The sequence below is a fragment of the Orycteropus afer genome, unplaced genomic scaffold (assembly GCF_000298275.1).
Source record: "Orycteropus afer afer isolate SDZICR_OR568_19922 unplaced genomic scaffold, OryAfe1.0 scaffold00132, whole genome shotgun sequence".
NCBI lineage: Eukaryota > Metazoa > Chordata > Mammalia > Tubulidentata > Orycteropodidae > Orycteropus > Orycteropus afer.
This window is the reverse complement of record NW_006921719.1, coordinates 6,252,597-6,279,096: the sequence shown is the minus strand read 5'-3', so window position 1 is coordinate 6,279,096 and position 26,500 is coordinate 6,252,597. Positions and strand designations below refer to the sequence as shown.

Below are 26,500 nucleotides of genomic sequence, written 5' to 3'. Positions count from 1 at the left end.
CAACATAGCCATTTGTGCCCATCCTTTCCCAACACATAGAAAGAAGCAAGGAATAGACTATATCAGAAGACCCTTGAATAATCATGCCAAGCAAACAGGGGTTGGGGGTTCAGTTTTGAAGGTATGAGAATTCTTCCCTTACCTGTAAACCCTCAGTAACTGGAATAGCACAGTGTCCTAAGGCTTGGGTTAGTCCATTCCCAGGGGAAAACTTTTAAGTGTTATAAAGTAGAGGAAATAAAAGTCTAAGATAGTTCTTCAGCTTTTGTCTATGTCCTGAGCATTTTAAAATGCTTGTTACTTTCTAATATTTCTATATAAAGCCCTCTTCTCAATGTCCCGAGTGAGAAAAAGTTGTTATTGGGTATCCATTCTGCCAATCATCTCAGTCTTAAAAGAGAAAGCTGGTTTAGGAGAGAAGCATGAGGAGCCTTATTAACATCAGCTGGACTTGATGAAACTTTGTTTCAGTTGCTGCTTGGACACCTGACTCAATTCAATGAAAGAGACTTCACCTGCCAAGAGCCAAGAAATGAGTGTGGACAAAAATCAGGAGAAAAATAGAGAGATTGCCTCTTACAGTTTGGAATGCTTCACTCAACACCTTACAAAAATTAACCTCTTTAAAAAAAATAAATAAAAATAACCTCTTTATTATATGGGGTTCTGGCAAGGAGAAGAGATTCTCTCCAAATCTTTGGCCAGCAATTCCCCTATAACAGGAAATGAACACCAAACCGAACTAAATCCAGAAACAGTTAAGCTCTTGCCTCTGAAGAGCGGGGCATGAATCAAGGTGGCAGAGCAGCCTCTTCATTATAAACTCTTCCAAGTGCTGTTTTGTCTTGACTAATAGAAAAATTAAGTAAGTATTTTTAAGTGGTTTTCTCCTCACTCTGCTCTGGAGCCACACCACCCTGGCCCTGGCGCAGTCCTGGGCCTCACTCAGCCAGCCCCCGGTGGGTAGAACAGGCCTCAGAGGTTGCCTCCTCAGAACACCAGGCCACAGAGAGGTTAAGTGAGATGCTGACGTCACACACCTGATGGGACAGAGCCAGGACAGGAGACCCTGGGGTCCTTTAGCTCTTGGTCTTTTCATGGGGGCTCCACCCAGTCTCTTCAGCTCCAACCACCCAGCCTGTGGCTTTCAGACAAATTCCACCTGAAAAGTTTGACTTCTGGGGTCCGGGATCACCATTGGCTCCCCCCCCCTTGAGTTGAGGCACATGGACAAAACATGGGGGCTTCTGTCCTGGAGGAGAATAGCAGTGTGTCCAGACAGCCCCAAGGGGGACTGTGACAGCGGTGATACCTGCTCGCCTGCCTGTGCCAGGTTCTGTGCTAAGCCCTTCACATGCATTACCTCACTGGCTCCTCCAAAAAGCCTGTACACGTGTGAAGCAGTACTACTATCCCGCCACTCCTCCAGCCCCTGTTTTACAGGTGAGGAACCAGGTTAAAGTTTAGACTGAATTTGGACCTTTGGGCTCCAAGCTCAGGGTTCACCCCATGACGCACAGCCTATTAAATCTAAGATTTCATTTTAGAGATCAGGGCATGTGAACACATAAAGGGTAGAAGCTGCAGATATAGGGAGTGTTTTTGAAACAAGCTTGGCTACTCCTGGATGTGTTGTGTCTGCCGTCTTCCCTCAGGGCACTAAGAGAAATTCCAGAGGGATGTCAGGGAGATGAAGAGGTAAGAGGATGAGAGAAAGGGAGAGGAGGAAGGGGAAAGGAGGGGAACAGGAGAAGGTTGGACTGGGGCAGAGGCTGGAGGGGCAGGTAGGTCCTGCCTTCAGGAGCCAGTACAAAGCCTATTCATCCTTCATTGGGGCTTGCCGAGGCCCTCTGGTGAGAGCAGCTGGATCCTACCCCCTCGCCCCCCATGGCTGCCCACAGAGACAGGTGTCCTGCTCAGGATAAACCAGTTGATGCCACATTTAGTTGACAATCCAGGTGACACATAGGTCCCAAACAGAGCAAGTGGTACAGGTTGTAGAGCTGTGCCCAAGAAAGCCAGCTGCCAAGCTGCTGTCATTGTATAATTTCCTGTTGTGAAATGAATAATATAAAATAGCATCCACTTAGGAGAAGAGTCAGGAGAACAATGCCACAAACTCACCAGGGGTCACCTCCGGAGAGCTCAGGTTGGGGAGGATTTTAACTTCCTGATTTCTGTACATTTCCACAACGTTCAAATGTTTAACAGTGCATGTGCAATGCTTTGGTAACCAGAATGACAAGCAAAATATGTTTTTAGAAAAGAGGGGATACCTTGACCTCTGTCCATTGTCTTTCCCAAAATTCTAAACAGGGCTCTGAGTGAGTTCACTCCGGTTCAGCATCCTGCTGAGAATTTGCGTTACCACCCCAGGTGTACTGAATTAGAATCCGCATTTTAACAAGATCCCCAGGTGATTCGTATAGATGCCCAGGTGATTCTTATGTATATTATGGGGATCTTGATAAAATGTGGATTCTGATTCAGTGCATCTGGGGTGGAAATGCAAATTCTTATCAGGGGATGAATCAGAATGAACCAACTTGAAGTCCTGCTTCTAAGAAACCAGAATACCAGGGAATTCCTCCACCCTGGATTATCAGGAAGTACTTAGGAATCATAAAGGATTTTGTCCTGAGTGTATTCGATTAATTATTAAGATGTTGTCAATCCTTTATCTTCAGATAAATTTTATGTTTAGTGTGAAGCTTGAAAAACTAAAGAGTTTGTCCCTTGGACTTTGCACACTGTTGCTAAGGTGTTAGTTTAAAAAAGAAATAAAGAAAGAAATCAAGGGGAAAATTGTGTGATTTTGTTTTGTTTTTGTGATCAGAAACACTGACAATTTTTGGCAGCTGCTCTGCCTTCCTTGTCCTCAAGCTTAGGAAAGTAGGTTGCTGTTATAATTCTGATACAGGAGAAAGGGACCCTGGGTAAGATGCAGAATGACAGATAAAATGCGTGATCCAAAAATCTGAGGGGAGGAGGGGAAGGGTGAGAATAGTACTGATGGGCTTCCTGGAAAAGGTGGGCCTAGAGCAAGGCCTAGAAGCAGTCAATTTGAAAGTAGAGGAGAGTGAAGAGGAGGGAATCTCAGGTGGGGAGGCAGATTCAGCTAGAGGACAAATTCAGGCCTATATAGTGGAGGCCACACTTCCCTTTTTCCTTTCCCTGAGAAAGGGTTGGGGTCTCTACCAACAACCATGGCCTGGCCTCTGAGAGTGCTGGACAGAGCTGGGGAGGCCCAGCCTACTCCAACTCTGGACTCTGCCCAGAAATTTCCTGTTGAGATGAGAAGACAAGGCAAAGCATAACAAGTAAGACCCAGCCTGTCCCACAGGAACAGACTTCTCCATCTCTCCTGAGAGTGACTTGTTCCCTACAACATGTGAGTAGGAATGTGATCTTGTCTCTCTCCTTGCAGCTGGGTGTGTGTCAGTGTCTGTGCTTATGTGACTGTGTGTACACAGGTAGCTGAGCTTTCTGGGGCTCTGTCTGTGCATATGTGTGCATGCCTCTGGATATGTCAGCTCAACTAGGCTGGAGTTTGGATAGAGTAGGATACTCTCCCAAGGACAAAAAGGATTGAGAGTAGCAGGTGGGAGAGATGGCATCTTAGTTAAAAATGAAAACTTATTGTCATCGAGTCTGATATGACCCATAGTGACCCCTCCTTGGGTTTCTGAGGCAGTATCACTACGGTAGATCGCCCAACCTTCCTTCTGAAAAGTGGCTGGTGGGTTTGAACTGCCAGCCTTCTGGTTAGCAGCCAAATGCCTTAGGGACTGTGCCACCAGAACTCCCGGAATCTTAGTTAGGACTGTTAATTACAAATGAACTTAAACCTATAAAATGAGTTTCAGCATAAAAGGGAATATATTGGCTTTTGTAATTGAAAACTCCAGGGGTAGGACTAGTTTCAGGTATAGCTAGATTCAGGGACTCGAATGCTGTCTTCAGGATATTGTCTCTTCAACCATCAGTGGTGGAAAGTATAACACAGTGAAGGTATCACTTAATAGCAGTGGTTTTAAACTTTTTGTGGAAAGCGATAAAAGATAGAACTTCTCTTCAGAAAAATGCCTATATTGGATGCATACACATGCTGTACATAATTCCTTATTTTCTTTCCCTGTTTCTGCTTGGCCTCCCACAATTTAGAAGAATTGTTTCTCACAGGCTCTGAAGTGAGTGAAGCAAGGCCTCACATGGTGTCGTCCTCTGTGTGCTGTGGCCGCCACGCATGGTAAAGGTGAAGCTTTGAGGTAGCATAAGTGGCTGCCAGGCAAGGCTCTGTCTGTGTCAGGCACCTGGTCCCCCACCCAGCCCTTTCTCCTTTCTCAGTCTTCCCAGGGCCTTAGCCTGGGTCCTGCCTGGCCTCTCCCTTTTAGCTTTGAATTTGTCTTTCAGCTGGAAGGTCTGGTGCATGGAGGAAGATACATCAAGACAAAGAGACTCTATCTCTCTCACACCCATGGCCAACGGTCTGGAGAACCAGGGGGCTGAGTTCTTGGAAAGCCTGGTCTGTTCCTTTCCCCATCCACCATCTTGGCCTCCTGGTATTGAGCCCAGCCCATGGTGGCAAGGGCCTTTGTTCATCATCTCCCTTCATACCCCTCTCTACTTGTGCCTTCTCCTCACTTCATTGCTTGAACATTTAGGAAATCCCCCATGTATTGGCCTCCTCAGTACAAAGCCCCTTTTATTTTCTTCATTAAACATTTACTTGAGCACCTACTATGTGCAAGTCTAGCCTGTCCTAGTCTGGAAAGTCAGAGAAGATCTCAATGAAGAAGTGATATTTGAGCAATGATCTAATGGATGAGTAGGAGGAATCAGATGATGGTGAGGGAAGGGTCACTTAGGAAGTCCCAGCCTTCAAGGAACTCATAGTCCAGTGCTCACTCTGAAATGGCCAGGCTGAGGCCTACCACCCAGCACTCTGGAGCCTAACTTGACACCCTCTTTTCTCCCTGCTAACATGTAAAGCCTCCTCCCCCTTCATTGCACTGCACAACCCTGAAGTGTGCTTTTCACTCTGTAATCTGCAAGAATGACCAGTTAAAAAACCAACAGTGGCGTTAGCTCCAACTCTTGGGGACCCCATGTGTGTCAAAATAGAACTATGTTCCATAAGGTTTTCAATGACTGATTTTTTGGAAGTAGATCACCAGGCTTTTCTTCTGAGGCACCTTTGGATGGTCTCGATCTTTTGGTTAGCAGCTTAGAGTATTAACCATTTGTACTACCCAGGGACTGATACTCCCTGGAAAACAATTCCACATACACTACATAGTGGCCCTACCTGGAACCTTCCATAGGGGCTCCCACTCAGGCCCCCATCGAATCCCAGCAGAGCCAAGAGCACCCCTCCCTCATTCAGACCAAGAGCTCCTTGAGGGCGGGAATTGTGTCTGGCACACAGACCAGCACACAGTAGGCGCTCAGGGTATGCTTTGCTGAAGTTAATTACATTGTCCTCTATTTACTTCTCATGTACAGTTCTGGCCCCTCCCCAGCCCACTCAGGATGTGCTGTGGGTGCACTGGGGGTGGTAGGGCCTCTCACCTTCCCATGCGACTAGCTCTAGCCCTTGTGTGGGTGGCTAGCCCTCTCTGACCTTCCTTTGCTGCCTATAGGAGGAAGGCCGGGGCCCTGGCAGTGACTGGAGTCCTGAAGAGGGTGGGGGCAGTTGGAGCAAGGCAGGATCCAAACCCTTCTCCAGATGGTAAGTGATTTCTGGGAAAGGGGTGGGATGGTCTGGGGAGGGGATCACTGCATGGAATGGCAACTGGAACCTGGCCTCCTGACAGACAGGGGCACCATTAAACTTTTGAAGGAAAGTGAAAACACACTCGAGCCAACACTTGAGAGCAAATGAGCTCTGGAGTTGCTACCTCTGAGACAAGCCAGGCCAGAGGCTCCCAATCTGCTTTTAAGCAGCCAGAATGGAATCCTACTGGGAATCTCAGTATATACTATGGGGTGTTCTAGCTGAAGTGGGGTAGGGGTCTCTGAACCAGGCCAGTTTCTCTCTCAACCTTCCTCATCTGCCTTCTACCACTTGGTCTCTGGGGAACCAAGGAGAACCCCGTCGTTTAGTTTGAGAATCTCTTGACTGGACCAGTTCCCTCACTGAAGCCCAGAGATGAAAAGGGACTGGCCCAGGTCATATAGGCAGCAAATGTTTGCGAGCCTAGAACTTAGCCTTCTGACCCCTAGGTGGGGATCCTCACTAGCCAGACCACCCTTGAGCTGAGGGGAGCATGCCTGGCAGGGGAGATGGAGGAGAGGATTCTGTCTGTCTGCCTCAGCAAGGAGGACTGAGAAGGATGCCCCTTTCCCTCTCAGAAACTCATCCTCTCGGTGGGAAGGTGGGAACAACAGAGAGATGGGTGTGAGGCTCCTCAGAACAGCAGCTTCCAGGGATTCTAGTGACATCCAGTGAGCAACTGCTCAGCTTGTGGACCCCAGAGATATTCAGATACTAGACTGCTAATCAGAAGGTTGGCGGTTCAAACCCACCAGGTGCTCTGTAGAAAGAAGATGGGGCAATCTACATCTGTAAAGATTTACTGCCTTGGTAACCCAGTAGGGGTCACTATGAGTCAGAATCTACTCGATGGCAGTGGGTTTGGTTTTGGTTTTGGACCCTTTCTTCCTGGGACAGATGAGTGACCCAGTGACCCAGGCAAGAACTGGTATCTAAATTGGGCCCTGAAGGAGGTGGGGATGATGGCTGTCAGGCATGGGACAGGCTGTTTTATGTGCCCTTTCTCTGAGAGAGGAGTATCAGAACCCCTATGACAGAAGCAGAAACTGCTGGGTCAAAGGATACATGCCCACAGGGAGGAAGTAACTCTAGGACTGGTGGATGTAAGACAGGGGAGGAAAAGCAGCCCTTGCTGTTTGTGCATGTCTCATCTTGGTTGATTTTCTTCCAAACCCTGGAGGCAGGGATGATCTTTGGGGAATGCGGCTCCAGGCAGAAGGCACAACTGGGGCAGACACAGGGGCAGGAAGGCATGGATGGCCTGAGCCACTTCTAGTTTGCTCTGGGCTGAGGTTGCCTCTGACCCTCAGCCTTCAGTCCTGTGGGAGGTCAAAGCCAGCACCCACCTCACCCCATGTGACCATTTTACTGGGGACATACCTGTGTGGCTTCCACCTGGAAGTGTTGAGGATGCTCACTGGGTAGGATTCTGGGACGGTTATGCATGGACCCTGCTGGGCATCTTCTCAGGAGGAGCCTGCAGCTGGCCACACGAGTGAGACACCTCTGCAGGGAGCATGCACAGCTGTTTGGATGGATCCTCACAGGCCTGCTCTGCACTGGTGAGTCTGGAGCCCAGCCTGGCCCAGGAGACTGCCACTCTCACTGCAGCTATCTGGTTCCCAGCCACTCCCACTCTATCACTGTAGCTCCTGTCACCCAAGTTTCAACCAGCCTCACCGCAGCCATCTCAGTCTTAGGGCAATCACTCAAGAAATACTGACTACCAATTCAGGATCAGCTCCCAAACCAGATACCGGGGCATCAGTGTTTAGCCAGCTGGATCTTGTTCCCAAGGGGCTCCCTAATAAGTAAGGGAGAGAGGAAAATTAGTTCCATATAATCCAATAAGCCATCTGGGAGCAGCACTAAAGAGGGTTGGAAATGACCAGGGGGGCTTCCAGGAGGAGGTGACATTCCTGTCTCACAGGCTGAGTAGGAGTGAACCAGGTGGAGGGGAAATACCATAAGGAATATGAATAACATCACAAGCAGCAGAATCACAGGAGCAAAGGTGAAAAACAGCAGGGTGTGGGCAGGATCAACAAACAATCTAGTGTTGCTGGAGGGTAAAGTTCTGGATAAGGAGCGCCAGAGGATGAGGTTGGAGGGCTATGAAAGGGCTGGGTGGCAGGAATGGGGAGTCATGCTGAGGGACTTGGATTTTACCCTTAAGACCAGAGGGAGCCATTGAAGAGTTTAAGCAGGGAAGTGGCAAGGTCAGAGTCATGCTGTGGAACTCTGGAAGAGGCAGACAGGAAGGACTGGGAGGCAGCGGCTGAGGCCAATAGTGCATATGTGAGAAGATGAAATGATGAAAGATGGGTGGAGATGAATTTTGGAAATCTTTGGAAGGAATAACAGCCAAATTTGGGATCAGACTGGGGACATTGGTGGGGCTTACTTTAGCTCTGGGGTTTTCTCCCACATTTTTTGTCCATGTACATTTTCTTTCTGTCCTTCATGGACCCACCTCCCACCCCAGCCCTGAACTTCAAAAGTCACGAAGAGACACTTTGCCCTTCTGCTTTCTGCTAACACATTGCTTTCTTGAGGCATCAGCACAGATTGGCTTGCTGCTCAAAAGGAAGAAGAGGAAAGGTGGAAAAGGATATTCCAGGAAGAGAATAGTTATGGATATATATTTCAGAACTGGATCCTGGCACCCATATGGGAACTCCTTCATGGAGTAAACTGGCTTGTCCATTTCTGTGTTCCGCATAGAACCCAGTGTACCTCTGGAACCCAGCAGATGCTCCATTGATGCTCAGAGATTCTTGCTGCCTTGCTCTTGGACATGTGTCAGGGCCTCCTTACATATCTCCTCCCTCATATTTGGTCAGCGCTTTACCGTTTGCAAAGCTCTTTCACACAAATCTTGTCAGTTAATTTCTTAACAACCCTCTGACATGGTCAAGACGACTGCTCTTATTTCCAGATGAGGAAACTGAGGCTCAGAGAAGTTGAATGGGTTTCCTGCTCTCCACGCTTGGGGGTGGGGGAGGGGGAAGGTAAGATGGCGTCAGCTGATGGAGCTGCAGGGGCCCGGAGAGGCTGGTGTCATCGCTGAGCCCTGTCTCTGTCTTACCCCATACCCCAGCATTCACTGCCTTCCTGCTGATCGCCTGCCTCCTGGATTTCCAGAGGGCCTTGGCACTGTTTGTCTTCACTTGTGTGGTCCTCACTTTCCTGGCCTACAGCCAGTTGAAGAGACTTCTTGGGCCAAAGCTGATGAGATGTTTCAAGCCTCTTGGAAATTCCCGCCTGAAATTCTGGCTTAACAGGTGAGTGAGCTCCATGGCTTGAGGCATGCCAGGAAGAGTCTGCTCTGCTGTCATAGCCAGGCTAGGTGGAGGTCCTCAGTCCTTATTCCTGGGTCATGGAGAACACATTCCACCCTGCTGGGAGCTCAGAGCAGGAGCAGCTGGGTGGCTTCAAAGTTAGCAACCATCTGTCTTTGCATTTGCCCAGTTCCTATGTGGTTTTCTGCCCCAGTTACAGCAGGTGACTATGACAGCTGGGAACAGGACTCAACACCTCCTAAATTCAGAGATTCCTGCAGGGCGGCCCACATCAGTGCCTCCCATCAGATCACCTGGGATACCTGTGGGACATACGGCTACTGGGAGTGGAGGTGGGGGGGCCACCGTTGGAGTCTGATTCAGCAGGCTGTGGTGGGGTGCAGGTGTTAATATTTTTCATTAGCCCTCAGGGGATTCTGATATAGATAGTCAGCTGTGGCACAGGGTCACAGTTTGGGAACCCTTGGCTTACAAACTGGATTCCTTGCAGCTCTGGGAATCTGGAAGGGCAGGAGAGGGAGCCTGGAGAGGGAACAGCAGACCCCTCACTCTCCACTCATCAGGCAGCTCTAATTTTTGTTTTTCACCCTGAGGTTTACAAGATATGTAACTGGAAAATAAAAAGGTTTCTGTGGCCTAAAAAAAAGTTTGAAGGCTACCAATCTATTTAAATCTTCTATTTTGTTGCTGAAAAAACTGGTGACCAAAGATATTCAATGACTTAGCCAGGACTGTCATACAAGGCACAAGGGTGTTTCCCTAGGTGAGATCCCCATACCACAACCAAATGGTTTGGGCTGGCCTATGAATACAGGAGCTCTGGTAGCATAGTGCCTAAGGCACTTGACTGCTAACCAGAAGGCTGGCGGTTCAAACCCACCAGCCACTCCATGGAAGCAAGACTGGACAATCTTCTGTAAAGATTTACTGCTTCAGAAACCCAATGGAGGTCACTATGACTCAGAATTGACTCAAGGGCAGCAGGTTTTCTTTCTTTTTTTTTTTTTTTTTAATGGATTAGAATACATTTTTTCCCCCTCAGTTCCTTTTCTTTTCTCTAAATATTATTTATTTTGTTGTTGAGAACATACATGGCAAAATACACACCAGTGGAACAGTTTCTGCATATACAATTCAGGGACATTGATCACATTCTTCAGGTTGTGCAACCATTCTCACTCCTTTTCTGAGTTGTTCCTCCTCCATTAACATAAACTCATTGTCCCCCAGGTTCCTAGCTAATGTTTTTAGTTGTTGTCGATTTGATTCCATATGTTGTTGTTGTTATGTGCTGTTAAGTCAGACCCGACTCATAGCAACCCCTCTTTGGGTTTCCGAGGTAGTATCACTATGGAAGTAGATTGCCCAACCTTCCTTCTGAGGAGTGGCTGGTAGGTTTGAACCTCCAGCCTTCTGGTTAGCAGTAAGTGCCTTAGGCACTATGTCACCAGATCCCATATAGATAGTTCTTAAAAGAGCATAATGTTCAAAGTAGGCCTATGTTTTTACTAGTTAAACTAAACTGTGGCTCGGTTTTAAGATGACTTCATATTAGAGATTATCTCAGGGCAATAGTTTCAGGGGTTCATCTAATCTCCATGGCTCCAGAAAGTCTAGAGTCCATGAGAATTTGAAATTCTATAGATGAACAACAAGAAGCAGGTAAATTGGACTTCATAAAAATTTAAAACTTTTTAATCCAAAGAACACCATCAAGAAAGAAAACAGACAAGCCACAGGATGAGAGAGAATATTTGCAAATTCTGTATCTGATAAGGGACTTGTATCCACATTGTGGTTGTTATTGTATGCCATCAAGTTGATCTGACTCATAGGGACCCTACAGGACAGAATAGAATTGCCCCGCTGGGTTTCCTAGGCTATAATCTTTATGGAAGCAGATCATCAGTTTTTTTTTTTTTTTCCTCCTGTGAAGCCATTGGTAGGTTCAAACTGCCCACCTTTCAGATAACAGCTGAACACTTAACCATTGTGCTGCCAGGGCCCCTCTCTGCACACAATTAAAACTCAATAATTAAAAAAACAAATAACCCAATTGAAAAACGGGCATAGGATCCGAATAGTCGTTTCTCCTATATACAAATAGCTAATAGCACATGAAAAGATGCTCAGCATCATTGGCAGTCATGGAAAGGCAAATCAAAGCCATAAGAGAGATACCACTTCAATCTACTAGAATGGCTAGAATCAAAAAACACAGATAATAACAAGTCAAGTGCCTTAGGCACAAGGATGTGGACAAATTGAAACCCTTATAACAGTGCTGGTGGGAATATAAAATTATGCAGGCACTTTAGAAAACAGTTTAGTCATTCTGCAAAATGTTAAACATGAAGTTATCATACAACCCAGTAATTCCACTCATAGGTATATACATAATCCACTGCCATTGAGTTGTTTCTGACTTGTAGTGACTCTTGTTGGATTTTCAAGGCTGTAGATCTTTATGGAAGTAGATTGCCTAATTTTTCTCCCATAGAGCAGTTGGTGAGTTTGAACCACCGACCTTTTAGTTAGCAAGCACATGTCTTACCCACTATACCACCAGAGCTCCTTAGATATATACATAAGAGAAATGAAAACATATGTCCACACAAAAACTTGTTCACAAATGTTCATAGCAACATTATTCATAACAGACAAAAAGAGGAAATAATCCAAATGTCTATCAACTAATGAATGGATAAATAAAAGGTGGTGTCTCCAGATAATGGAATATTACTCAGTCATAAAAAATGAAGTACAGACACATGTTACAACACAGATGGTGATGAACTTATAATACCTGACTTCAAAACTTATTACAAAGCTATAGTAATCAAGATAGTGTGGTTTTGGTATAAAAACAAGTCAATGGATCAGAATACAATCCAGATATAGACCCACACATATATGGTCAATTGATTTCTAACAAGGAAACTAAGGATATTTACTGGATAAATGGTAATTTTCTCAACAAATTGTGCTGGAACAATAGGATAGCCATATGCAAAACAAAACTAGAAAAAAAACTTTGATCTATGCCTCACATCATATTAAATATTGATCCTAGACTGTCTTTTTTTTTTTTTTTTTGTGATTTGGGTGAAAGTTTACAGAGCAAATTCACTTTCCATACAGCAGTTCACACACGCTTTGTCTCATGACATTGACTATAATTTCCCACAATGCAGCAGCTCCCCTCTCACCTCCTCCCCATAGTTACCTCTTGCCTGTGTCCTTCCCTCCCATGCACTCCTGCCCCCTGAGCTGTCTTCCTGTGCATAAACAGCCCTTCTATTCTCCCATGATTATTCTCTCCAAGGAGTGTATCTACCTGTGTAAATGTTCACCTCACATGCCTATCTTTTGTTTGGCTGGAAGCCACAGGTGTGGGTTTAATTCCAGACCTGAAGGGCAGCTAGGGGCTATATTCTCAGTGGTTCATCAGGTTCTATCAGACCAGCAAACCTGGTCCCCCCACCCCTTTATTTTTTAACGATTTTGAGTTTTGTTCCACATTGTTCTCCCTCTCTATCCAGGATCTCCTACACAATCCCCCTCCAAGTAGTTGACAGTGGTAGCCGCCCACCATCTAGTTCTTCTTGTCTCATAGTCATATAGGCTGAGGATTGCATGGTGTACCAGTAGCTTGAACTAATTGTTTCCATGAATCTTTGGTTTTCTTCATTTTTCTTTGCTCTGTACTAGGAGAGACCCACCGTTGTATCTAGATGGCTGCTGGCAAGCTTTTAAGATCCTAGTTGCTACTTGCCAAAGTAGGAGGTGGGAAAATGTTTTGTGCAGTATGTTATGTCAATTGAGCTTGATGTCCCCTATGACTATGGTCCCAACCCCACAGATTCAACTACTCGCTCCCTCTGGGTAGCTGGCTGTGTCCAAGAAGTGGATCCTAGACTGTCTTAATTCCTAGGTCTGCTGTAACAAAATACTACAAACTGGATGGCTTTAAAAAACAGAAATTTATTGTCTCACAGTTTGGAGGTTAGATGTCTGAGTCAGGGTATCAACCATGTTGATTCCTTCTGAGGACTCTGAGAGAAGAACTATTCCATTCTCTCTCCTAACTTCTGGTGGCTCTTTGCAACCTTTCCTGTTTCCTGGCTTGTCGCTGCATCTTCACTTGGCATTTTACCTTTGAGTGTCTCTTTATCTGTTCTCTTCTGTGAGACCACTCAGATGGGATTAGGGCCCACCTTACTTTGGTATGACCTCATTTTAACCTACCTGATAACATCACAAAGACCCTATTTCCAAACAAGGTCTCTTTCACAGGTACAAGGGTTAGGACTTCAACACAATTCGATTTATAACATAGACCAACATGTAAAACCAAAAGCTATAAAGCTTCTAGAAGGAAATGTTGTTAGTTATCATGGAACTGGGGATCCCATGTGTTATAGAGTATAACTGCTCTATTGGGAGTTCCGGTAGCATAGTGCCTAAGGCACTTGACTGCTAACCAGAAGGCTGGTGGTTCAAACCCACTAGCCACTCCTCGGAAGGAACATTGGGCAATCTACTTCCGTAGTGATACCGCCTAGGAAACCCAAGGAGGGGTCGCTATGAGTTGGGGCCGACTCGACGGCATATAACAATAACAACAACATTGGGTTTTCTTGACTTTAATCTTAATGGACGCAGAATGCCAGGCCTTTCCTTCTGTGCCCCTTGGTGGCTTTGAATTACCAACCTTTAGGTTAGCAGTAAAGCACAAACTGTGTCACCTTTGGGCTTTAGGAGAAAATATTTGTAACTTTGGATTAAGTAAAGATTTCTTAGACACAAACTCAAAAATTACAATCCATAAAAAGATTTAACAAATTGTACTTCATCAGAATTAAGAACTTTTGCTTTTCAAAAGACACTGTTAAGAGACTATAAAATGATAAGAAACAACTAGCAGAAAAGTTTTGCAAACTGCATATCTGGCAAAGGATTTGTATCTAAAATATACAAAGAAATGTCAAAATTCAATAATAAGAAAACAAACAACTCAGTTTAAGAATGGTCTCAAAACTGAACAGACATTTTATCAAAGAAAATATGTGAATGGCAAATAAACCCATGGAAAGATGCTCAACATCATTAGTCATTAAGGAAATATGAGTTAAAACCTCTAAGAGACATGATTGTATACCTATTAAACCAAGAAAACCCACTGTCATTGAGTTGGTTCAGACTCAGAGACCCCCCATTGGGTTTCCAAGGCTGTAAATCTTTAGAAGTAGATTGTCCCATCTTCTTTCCTCAGAGCGGCTGGTGGGTTTGAACTGCTGACTTTCTAGTTAGCAGCCAAATGCCTTATCCACTATGCCACCAAAGCTCCTTATATAATTACTACCGGGGGGAAAAAAAAAAAACCAACTCACTGCCGTCGAGTCGGATCTGACTTACAGCGACCTCTCCTTGGGCTTCCGGGGCAGTATCACTAGGGAAGTAGAATTCAAAATATTGACCAGATAGTCTTTTGGCAAGGATATTGAAGAAGTGAAACCTTTATATGCTGCTGTTGGGGATGTAAAATAATAGAATTTGGGAAATAATTTGGTTGTTTCTTAAAAAAAAAAAAATTAGACCCACCCTAGGATCAAGTCATTCCCCTAAGTATTTACCCAAGAGAAATGAAAGCATATACCTGCACAAAGACTAGTATATGGATGTTTGAATGTTCAAAACTACTTTAGCTGTAATAGTCCCAAACTGGAAACAACCTAAATGTCCCTTAATGGGTGAATGGTTAAGTAAATCATAGTAAATCCACACAATGGAATACTACTCAGCAATAAAAAGGAACACAGAATTGACGCATGCAGCAATGAGGATGAGTATCAAAGTAATTATGCTGAGTGAAAAAAAGAGAAAAAAAAGAATATATACTGTATGATGCCATTTATATAAAATTTTAGAAAATGCAAAGTGATCTAGTGACAAAAAGAACCAGTCAACCAAAACTCCAGATCAGTCATTGCCTTAGGGAAGAAAATGGAAGAAAGAGAAGAAAGGGGCTTTAGGAAACTTTTGGGGGTGATGACGACATGTTCACTGCCTCAATTGTGGGGATGTTTCCAGATGTGTACAGAAGTCAAAACTCATCAGACATGTGCAGTTTATTATGTCAATTATACCTCTAATAAAGGTGTTAAAAATAAAATAAGAAACACAAGACATGCATTTAAGTTTTTAAAACGTGAGTCAACTTCAAGAAAAATAGTAAATCAAGAGACGTCCAGGGGACAAAAATAAGGCAAAAATTGTGCCTATGGAACTGGGGTGATAGAAGTTTAGGAAACATAGGGAGATATTTAAGGAATAAATGCTGGAGTTAGCTTTCCTGATTACAGATCCAGAGTCAGCCTCTTCCCGGCCATATAACCATGGCCTGGAAAGAATTGTAGTTAAGAGACTAGACTTTGGAGCCAGAGTGTCTGAGTGTCTCAACTCTACCACTCAGTAGGTGGGTGGCCTTGAACAAGTTATTTAACCTCTCCATGTCTCAATTTCTTCATCTCTAAAATGAGGACAGCAACACGGTATATATAGCTCAGGGAGTCCTGTGAATTCAATGAGAGGAAGCAGGGAAAGCCCTGGGCATAGTACCTGACATGTACCATGTGCTCAATGAACCTTTGCCATCAAGATTAGTATCCAGTGAGTTGATGACCAGCTTGGGGCTAGACCTTAGGCACTTGATGTCCACACTTGGGTGCTCACACACTTCAGGCTGCCTCCTGGACAAGCAAATCCCAGTCCCAGGAGGAAAGAGTTGCTGTAAAGGTCAGATTCAGTCCTTCGTCTCAGATGTTCAGCTTAACATTCCAGACCACCATTATTGCTTCTGGGCTATTGGGGAGCAGAACGCACAGCCCAGAGTGCTGAGTCCTGGGTCCCAGGGCCCACATCAGCCTTCAGAGGATCATTGCTGCTGTGAGAGTTCCTTTCCCTTGATGGAGTCTTTCCATGTGCTTGGCACTGTGCTAAATAAACTCCATATACACATCTGCCTATTTAATCATCTCAGCAACCTTGAGAAACTGGCTCTTTGGTCCCATTTTACTATTGAGGAAATTGAGTCTTAGAGAGACCCAAGACCACACAACTGGATAGGCACTTCTAGCATCTAGCTGATGCTCTTCCCTCTATGCTGTTCTCTCTCCCCTCTCGCCAGCCCTGAGGCCCTGAGGCCCTGGGGCTGTTGTGGGGATAGGGAAGTACTCAGAGTGATGGCTCCCAGCCTTCCTCTACAGGGCTCTCGTCTTTGCTGCTTTGCTGTTCCTGATCCTGTGGCTGATTCTGGACACCTCCCGGCGGCCTGAGCAGCTGGTGTCCTTTGCAGGGATCTGCGTGTTCGTCCTCCTTCTCTTTGCCTGCTCGAAGCATCACCGTGCGGTAAGTGTTTGATCATGAGGCTCAGGCTGGAAGGCAGTGGATGACCTCTCTGGTCTGCCCCTGGACTGGGGCCAGAAGCTAGGGTGGAGCCAGGTGCTCTTGTTGGGATCCTGGGGAAGGCCAACGTGTACCAAGGCAGGCCTCTTGTGGGGCTGCCAGAGGCCTGGGCAGGACCCAAGTCAATGTGGGAGACCCTAGGTCTGGAGACTCCAGGTAGGCCTATCACCTCTCCAAAAACAGAAGCCCTCAATCTCCCCAGTGAGGTAGGAGGTGTTGCCTGGAGAAGCCTGGCTGGCATCTCTCCAGAGTCAGAGGCCATCCTCTGAGTTTCCTCATTATTTCCTTGGTGATATGTCCTCAGGTCTGTAGGCTGAGAAGCCCCTCCAGCATCTGTCAGAGTAGCCAAAGACTTCCTTGTGTGTCATCAAGTTGGTTCCAACTCATATCAACCCTATAGAACAGAATGGAACTGCCCTATAGGGTTTTCTGAAAACCAAAAACCAAACTCACTGCCACTGAGTCTATTTCAACTCATGGTGACCCCTCCTTGGGTTTCCAAGGCAGTATCACTACGGAAGTAGATTGCCCAACCTTTCTTCTGAGGAGTGGCTGGTGGGTTTGAACTACCAGCCTTCTGGTTACCAGTCAAATGCCTTAGGCACTACGCCACCATAGGGTTTTCCAGGCTGTAATATTTTGGGAACAGATCACCAGATCTTTTCTCCCATGGAATGGCTGGTGGGTTCGAAAGACCAACCTTTCTGTTTGAATGCTTAACCACTGCACCATTAGTGGTGCAATGATTAGTGGAATTTTTAGTGATTCTCAAAGTGTGACCCCCAGACCAGCAGCATCCTTTGTTAGAAATACAAATTCTTGGGCTCCAGCCCAGATCTCCTGAATCAGAAACTTTGGGGGTGGGGCCCAACAATCTGCTTCAAAAAGCCCTCCACGTGATCCAAATGTAGTTAAAGCATCCACCTGTCCATTAGGGAAGGCCCCAGCCCCTTCTCTCTCTCTCTCTCCTTCTTTATCTGAGCAACCACTCCTTAATATCAAGATCTGTCCCTGTTTCATAAGATTGCTAATACTTGCCCCCAGGCTACAGTCAAGCCTCCCAGGAAGTTCCAATGCACACATGGCTTTGACATCACTGCATAGAAATTATTAAGTGCTGTGAGGGAACAGCAGCCCTTCTGTATCCACCTCTCTTTTACTGGCGTAGGTCCTCAAGGGAGTGGGGGTCAAGCCTTTGGAGGAAAGAGAAGGAGGGCCTAGGTAGATGGACCCAGTGCTGTTGAGTGAGAGAGGAGCTGGGCCCTGGACAGGCTAGTGCCCAAGTCCTGAGGCCTGACCCCCAACTCCACCTCCCTCTGCCCAGTGATGACCCAGAGACAAAGTGCCATAGCATGCTCATGACTGGCCCAGGTTGACACCAGCCCTTGTATAGACCTTGCCTCACCTCTGCCCACTACCCAGGTTCATTGTGCCAAGCAAGAGTAGCTTATTCTGGATCCCAGGGAGGGTCTGAACACTGGCAGCATCCCCCATCCTACAAACAGGGCCAAAGCTCCCTCACCCTAACCTCCACCCTGTTCCCTCATGGATTCCCGAGCTCACTACAACTTTTCTATTGGTGGCAGGTGTCCTGGAGGGCTGTGTGCTGGGGCCTTGGGTTACAGTTTGTACTTGGACTCTTTGTCATCAGAACGGAACCAGGATTTATTGCATTCCAGTGGCTGGGTGACCAGATTCAGGTACATAGAAGTCCTGGTGATCAGGACATCTTGAGCTGTCCTCTAGGAGAAGCCACTCAGTTGCCAAGGAGTTGGGTGGTCATAGAAAAGGGTTGGGACAAAGAGGATGGTTGTACTGGGGCCTAGGTCAGGCAGGTAGCAGGGGGGCTGGGCAGTGTAGCTGCTATATCTCAGGCCTGGTACCACTGGCTCTGTGACTAGTCCTTTCAAGAACTGGGCTCTGATATGAAAGAGGATCCTAGAACAGGGAGGGTCTTAGGGTACCTGGGCACTGGCATGTGGCCCTCAGTCATCATTAATGATATGGAACTTATAATAGACACACACACACACACCCCCCCCAAACCCATTGAACCATTGCCATCAAGTTGATTTCAACTCATAGCAACTCTACAGGACAGAGTAGAACTGCTCCCAAAGTGTTTCCAAGGCTGTGACCTTTACAGGAACAGACAGCCACAGCTTTCTCCTGTGGTTGGGAGGTTCGAACTGCCAACCTTTCGGTTAGCAGCAGAGGTCCTAACCACTGTGCTACCAGGGGTCCTTTATCTCCCTCTTACCATATTGCATTTCCCTGTCCTCTTAAGCAGGAGTGTGTGGAGTGGAACAGGGGAATCTTATGTGTCCAGGATCTGTGCACATCTGCTGGCCATGCCAAGGACATGTGGAGGGAAAAACTGAGTGTTGCTAATCTGGTCATGTGTCCCATTTTATAGATGGGAACACTGAGGCCTGGACAAGAGAAGTGACTTGTCCCTGCAGTCACTTCACAAGTTCAGGATCTAAATACAGGTCTCCTGTAGAAGTGTGACCAGATTTTAACATCAAAGCTATAGCTTGGCATGGGGACAGGATGATGGTAGGTTGTACCACTGGTTATGAGGGGACTGAGCAGGCAAAACAGGCACCATCTTTGACAGTCTTCTCATGTCTCACAATAGTCTGGCTTCCTTTGTTGTCCTAATATCTCTCATCTCAGAATATTTCTTTAAAATGTATAGAAAATGTGTCTCTTCTGGAGAATGTACTCAAAGGGAGCGAGCACCCAGGATTGGGGCTTTAAGGCACATATGCTTTAAGGCATGTATGATCCAGGTGATACTCAGCCCCCGTAAAAGCTCTGGGCCTGGGGACTGTGTGTCTTTGGGGCCAGAAGAGCCTGCAACCTTGGCAGCTGGGCTAGGCCCTGGTCCTTGGGGAAAGGAACAAAGAGCAGACAAGGCCTCCAGCTCACCCCAGCCTGTGTCCTCCCTGCTCCTTTCCTTGCTTCACTCATGTGTGTATGGGGGTGTGTGCATGCTTGCTTTGCTTTGTTTTCACCTTCCAGACCTTCCTGAGCTATACGGAGGCCGGCTCCAGCTTCGTGTTTGGGGAGGCCCTGATCAAGAACGTCTTTGCCTTTCAGGTCAGCTCAACTCAACTCTTGGCCCGAGAGCCCTTTAGCAGCTGCTGCCCAGATGTTTCCAGAAAATGGGGAGTGAGCAATCTGGGCTGGGCCCAGGCTAAGCACAGAGGGCAGGGTCTGGGGGGAGGGGAAGGATTTCTGTGGGGCAGAGGCCATTCTGGGGAAGCTAAAAAAACTTATGTCTCAGGGCCCCAATAGTATGTGATATGGTTTTGTAAAATTTGCCAAGTAAAATATTTCTGTGTTCTTTTTCTTACAAATACCCCCTCATTATAGTATTGCTGGGGACTGAGGACGGGAAGCAAAAGGGGGTCGGGACAGTGACTCCTGTGACCTTAATGCCTAACTTTTAGTCCTAAAAGGACACTTTCCAGGAATCCTTAGGTTCAAGTGATCCTCTCATGGGGGTCTTCCTTCAAGGTCCCCTGACAGGCCACCTCCCCTAGGAAGTCTACCCTTATTAGTCCAAGTGACCACTCTCTCTTCTGAAGCCTCCAGTTCCTCCCTCCCTCTTTCCTTCCTCTGAACAAAAATTCATTGTGCATAAAATATTATAGGGAAAGTTAAATTAAGACAAAGTTCTACCTCAAAGCTCTTATTTTCTAATGATAACAAGCCTACCCTAATTTAAAACAGGGCAGCCTATGACTAGTAGGCTCCTGTGTGACCTACTCCATTGTTCAGGGTGGAGCTGTGGGTATATTTCCTCTTTCTTCAACTAACTGCTCAAGTACCTAAATGCTCTGTTTAGTAAGAACTTGAGTGTAGGCCTCCTTTGCAGACCTCACATCCCGATGGTCTGAGGACCTTAAGGCTGTTCCAGGCTTAAGCTCCACTTTCCAAGGCCAGGCAGAGAGAGAGACAGAGACCTGGGGCCCAGGTCACCTATTAGCTGGCCCCAGTTTTTGCTGTGGTGTCAGTGTAGCCCAGTATGTCCTGGACCCCAGCACTGAGGAGTAGCTATGCAGGCTCCTGGGGTTTCTGCCTTTTATCATTCACGCTGATGGTCATTCCCAGAGCAGTCCACTCTGCTGGGGGTGTTGAGTCTAGGAGGTATTCAGCCTTAGCCATAGGCTAAGCATTTAGTCTTGGACTTCTGGGCTGGTATGCAGCCAGAGCAGTGCTCCAGATCCAGACACCTTCTGCCCACTCCCAAGCCTGACCTGGCAAATTCCTCTCAGAGGAGGGTGCTCGTCTGTATCAGTACACTTTCTGGAAAATGCACAGTCTATGCAAGGGATACTAATGTCAGCCCTACAAGGAAAGGGGATCGAGACTAGGTTCCTGTCCTCTCAGGAGTCTATTTGTCCCCTGCACAAATTTGCCTACCATATTTCTCTGAGACCAGTTCTGGTGGAAAAGATAGCCTCTGTCAGTTCCCCAAAGGTCCACTAACACCATTCCTTTAAGGCAACAGGGAACTGCTCCCTTCACAGTTGCACATAACCAAGCAGCAAGGAGCACCCAAGGTTTAAGGGAAGAGCAATGGAGACTGCTGTAAGGTGACTTCTTGTGTCCACCCAGACAGAGATGTGGCCAGCAGCTTCTCACCAGTTAAGCAGTTACCATAGAGTTCATTCTTACTCGTGGCGACCTCATGTGTGTCAGAGTAGAACTGTGCTCTATATAGATTTTCAATGGCTGATTTTTTTGAAGTAGATTACCAGGCCTTTCTTCTGACACATTTCTGAGTAGACTCGAACCTCCAACCTTCAGTTAGTAGCCAAACATGTTTGCACCATTGTGCCACCCAGGGATTCCCCCTGTCTATTATAGATGGTCAAGCCAAGAGCCCGAGAGGAGCAGTGATTGGGCTGTAATTAGCCAGTGTGAGTCAGCGTAGAACCAGAGCTGACCTGAGGGGCTGGACTCCGAGTCTTGTGCTGTTTTCTCTACCCAGAAACCACTAATATCCCTAACAACAATATTTTTAAAACATCGTAATAATGGTGGAAGACTTTGAGATTAGATATTCTGTGAGGATAGAAGTGACAAGTGGGATGGTTTGTTTTTAACCAGTCTCAGCTGGTTATTTCCCTGTCAAACACTAGCAGTTTTTTGGCCCCTGGGAGACCCTGTCCTTTGGACAAGTTCCTGGTCAGTGCACTGGCCAATGTCAGCCTTTAAAATGTATCACCAGTGAGGGAACACATAAGACAAAATGCACCATGGCCATGGAATTTCCTTTCTCATGATTCCCTAATCACAGAATTTCATTCATATCTTCTCTCCCTGCATCTCATACATACACACATACCATACACACACTTGCACACACATGGACAGAAACACACAGACACAGACACAGACACATTTCACACACATATGACACTTATACATCATACCAACGCCCATACCACACACACACTCACATACACACACATGCACAGACACACATCTCACACACATACCACATCAATACACATACTTACACACACCACACATGCTTTCCAAGCTTGGGATTTGCCCTCTAAATGGAGGTGATTGTTGAAGTTTGAATCAACAGTTCAGATGTTTTCTTTCAGTTCTTTCCTTGAATTGTGTTGACTAGTCTAAGACCTTTAGTCCAGGGTAGTCCTCTCTGAGCTCACTCAGATTTTCAGAACCCAAGCTACTTCCTGCTAGGCCACAGTCCAGCTGATCACTTCTCCAGGAAGTCAAGTCTCTGCCAAGGGTTTCTTCAGGCCTCAACATACCCTGGGCTTGGAGTCCAGCACAGGTGACATACTGGCTGTCTCTTGGCTGAGACATCTTGATTAGTCATCTTACCTTGACTCCAACCTAGTAACTTTCCACCCACGTGATCAAACACCACTCAACGCCCCCTCCTGGGTCTGGCTGACATGGGAGCGTAACACCTAACATCATTCTCTCACTATTGCTCTAGCTTCTAAAACATGTACCCATTAAATAATCAGCAGTGCTGCTCAGGTTTTCTCTCTAAGGAACCCTTAGGGTGAAAAAAGGGTCTCATCCCCTGAGGGTTTCAGGATCTTTGCCTCAAGCAGCCCTCTGAAATCCTTAGTGGTCAACAGTCTCAAATTAACCTAAAAAAAAAAAAAAGATCAAATAAGATAAGAACTAAAGGTGCTATTGGGTTTGGTAATTAGAGTCAGTGGTAACCTTAATGCCTTAATGGTCCCTGATGGACCCTGGGTGGCTTGATTACTAACCATAAAGCTTGGGAGTTCAAACTCAGTGGCTCCAGAGAAAGACCTGGCTATCTGCTTCTCTTAAAATTACAGCCGAGAAAACCCTATGGAGCAATTCTACCCTGCCACACAGGGGGTTAGAACCAACTTGACAGAGAGGGGGCAGGCACAGGGCAGGAGGGTAACCTTACTGACTATGCTTTTTAGGGAAAGAATTGGGAGGTAAGTGGAGACCTGGGTGGGATGGCTGAAAGGAGGGAGGTGGGACAAGCGAAGCAGGAGAGATTGATGAGAACATGACATCTGCAAAGGACTTCACAAGAGTCTTTGGTAGGCAGAGATGGAGACAAGAGAGAAGAGTGCTGAGGTCATTCTGGGTGAAGGAACAGAAACCAGGAAGCTTGTCCAGTGAATGGCAAGAAATTCAGTTTATCTGAACTTGGAGTAAGTCCCTTCTGCTTTTCTGTAATGTGAGTGATGGAGTGGACATTGTATAGAAGTTGCTTGTGAGACCTTCCGGCTTTGAGTGTTTGTGATCTATTGTGGCCTGGGGCTGGTGGTGGGCAGGCAGTGCATGAGCCTGAGAGATGCAGAGAACAGGAGTTTGTCTGGACAGTCTCAGCTTCCTAGATTTGGGAAGGCAGTGAGGGGAAGGGCACAAGGAGGAATAAGAAAGGTCTTCAGCACCCTAAGGTGCAGATATCCCTGTCTCAGCTTCCTCCAGGAATAGAAGGGAGAAGGAGCACATCCTTAGTGTATTTAGTCCTGCATTCAAAGCCTATATCCAGGTAAGAAGAATAAGTTTGCTCAGAGGATATGGTCAAGATTCTAGAGAAGTGGTTCTTGAGTATGGGGTCCAGACTACCAGCAGCAGCAGCGTCTGAAAAGGCCAAATTCTCAGGCTCTATCCCCAACATACTCAATCTGAAACTCTAGGGTGGGGCTCAAAAATCTCTATTTCTAATAAGTTCTCAGGTAGTACTGCTGGCCCAGGGACCACACTTCAAGAAGTATTGCCCTAGAGGAGCTTGGATTTTCTCCTTCTTTCTGTTGTAAGGGAAGGAGCTCTGGTAGCATAGTGGATAAGGCATGTGGCTACTAACCAAAAGGTCAGTGGTACAAACCCACCAGCTGCTCCATGGAAGGAAGATTGGGAAATCTACTCTGTAAAGATTCACAGCTTTGGAAACCCAATGGGGGTTACTATGAGTTGGAATTGACTTGATGGCAGTGAGTTTGTGTGTGTGTGTGTGTGTGTGTGTGTTGTCAGTGAGGATTGCTACCAGCAGGACTACCTGCTGTAAGTTTCTGTAAACAGTGGTCAGGACGTGGGGCTGCTACATTGTAGGCTCGGGCTCTATCTTGGAGGGGATGCCATATCACCCTGAAACAGAAATGAGCCTCTAGGACAAGTACCCAAGACAAACTTCAGGGCCATGACAGGGCCTTGGCAATCTGTTTGGTGGCCAGGATGCATTCTGCCCCTTTCTGGTATATGGCCTTGGGCAGGAGTCCTTGGGTGTTGCAAATGATTAGTATGCTTGGCTGCTAACCAAACGACTGGAGTTTAAGCCTACTCAGAGCAGCTTTGAAGGAAAGGCCTAGCAATCTACTTTCAAAATATCAGCCATTGAAACCTCAATGGAGCACGATTCTACTCTGATACAAAGGGTTGCCATGAGTCAGAGCTGACGCAATAGCACCTGTTTTTTGTTTTGTTTGTTTTATTTTTTGTTTTCTGTTTTTTGGGGGGACCTTGGGCAGGTTACCAACATGTCCCAATGTTAGTATGCCCATCTTTGAAGTAGAGACCTCTCCTTCTCTCAGTTGCTATGAGGATTGATGTGTTACTGTACATTGGATGCCTGGCAAATGGCAGGACCTCCTTAATGCCAGTTTCCCTCCCACTTCCCCCATCAGCACTTGAGCTGCCCGGCTCTTCTGCCATCTAACAAACTGCAGACCCCAAAGGTGTTTCCTGGCCTGTGAGACCATATTGGCTGTGGGGACCTTTATTTGTTATTATCCCAGCTTGGGAAATCGGGAGTCACCTTTCTTCCCTTCCATTCACTTTTTCTTCCTAGACCAGAAAAACCAGTTGCCATTGAGTCAACTGACTCATGGTGACCCCCCTGGATGTCAGAGTAGAGCTATGCTTTCAATGGTTGATTAGATTGCCACATCTTTCTTCTGAGGCATCTCTGGGTAGTCTTGAACCTCTAAGCTTTCAGCTAACAGCTGAACATGTTAACCATTTACCCCTCCCCATCCAGGCAATCCTCCCCCTACATAGTCACCACTTAATCTGCAACACTACTCTTCCACAAAAATCCCTATCTCACAGGTAGAAAAGGCCTTTTGGTTGCTTCCAGGATAAAGTCCCAATACTGCAGTTGAGACCTGCTGCCTCGGTCACTATCTTTCCTGGCTTTGCCCACCTCTGCAGTCTTGCCAGGCTGCCTGCTGTCCCTGGGATGATAAACTGGACAAGCTGTCTAGACAGTACGTGATCCTCTCTGCATTCTATCCAAGGGAGAGAAGAATGATGTCATCACACAAGGTGTGGGTGTTTCCAGCATAGGCAGCAAGGAGTCACGGAGCAGGAAAAGGGTTTCTCAAGCTAGTGCCTGTGTTTCCTGTCAGGTGACATCCCCAACTGCAGTGACACTGCTGACAGAAACATAGCATGGAGCAATTCCAGACAAAACCCTTGTGTGCTCTGGCATCTTTCTGGAAGGGAAAAAGAAAACACCCTGAGGAGTTTTGTTATGGATTGCACTGTGTCTCTCCAAAATATGTGTTGTAAATCCTAACCTCTATGCCTGTAGTTAGGAGTTCTGGTGGGGTAATGCCTAAGGCATTTGACTGCTAACCAGAAGACTGGCGGTTTAAACTCACCAGCCACTCCTCGGAAGGAAGGTTGGGCAAGCTACTTCCATAGAGATACTGCCTCGGAAACCCAAAGAGGGGTTGCTGAGTCGAATCGACTCAATGGCAGTGAGTTTGGTTTGGTTTGGTATGCCTGTGGTTAAGGAGCTCTGGCGGCACTGTGGTTAAGGCATTGGGCTGCTAACCAAAAGGTAGGTGTTCGAATCCACCAGTCACTTCGTGGGAGGAAGATGAAGCAATCTACTTCCGTAAAGATTTACAGCCTTGGAAACCTGATGGGGGTTGCTATGAGTCAGAATTGACTCATTGGCAGTGGGTTTTAAGCTTTTGGTTATAATCCTATTTGGGAATTGGTTGCCTTTGTTACATTAATGAGACAAGATTAGAATAGGGTGTGTCCTAAATCAATCTCTTTTGAAATATAAAAGAGATTAAACAAGCCCATGAGAAGAGATGGGAGAAGATACATACCAAGCAACATAAAGATTTCCCTGGAGCAGAAGCCTAAAGTCAGCACCTTGCATTCAGACTTCTAGCCTCCTAAACTGTGAGAAAGTAAATTTGTTTGTTAAAGTCATCCATTTGGGGAACTTCTGTTACAGGGGCTAGTGGGTTCAAACCACCAACCTTTTTGTTAGAAGCCAAATACTTTAACCACTATACCACCAGAGCTCCTCTGTTAGAGCAGCACTAAATAACTAAGAAATAATTTGGTACCATGAAGTGGTATGCTGCTCTAGCAAATACTTACAACATGACAGTGGTTTTAGAATTGAGTAATGGGTAGAGGCTGGAAGAATTTTAAGGTG

General features: G+C 46.3%; 1 protein-coding gene across 1 annotated transcript in view; it reads left to right on the top strand.

The window, feature by feature from the left end:
* Nucleotides 1-4,429: 4,429 nt before the first annotated feature.
* Nucleotides 4,430-26,500, top strand: part of SLC28A1 (solute carrier family 28 member 1) — a 70,480-nt gene continuing 48,409 nt past the window's right edge. The window contains exons 1-8 of the mRNA XM_007945124.1: nt 4,430-4,525; nt 5,643-5,731; nt 6,727-6,729; nt 7,247-7,338; nt 8,877-9,060; nt 16,347-16,488; nt 18,132-18,245; nt 19,573-19,650. Of these exons, the coding sequence (XP_007943315.1) occupies nt 4,430-4,525; nt 5,643-5,731; nt 6,727-6,729; nt 7,247-7,338; nt 8,877-9,060; nt 16,347-16,488; nt 18,132-18,245; nt 19,573-19,650 (798 nt within the window). The remainder of the gene's footprint in view (nt 4,526-5,642; nt 5,732-6,726; nt 6,730-7,246; nt 7,339-8,876; nt 9,061-16,346; nt 16,489-18,131; nt 18,246-19,572; nt 19,651-26,500) is intronic.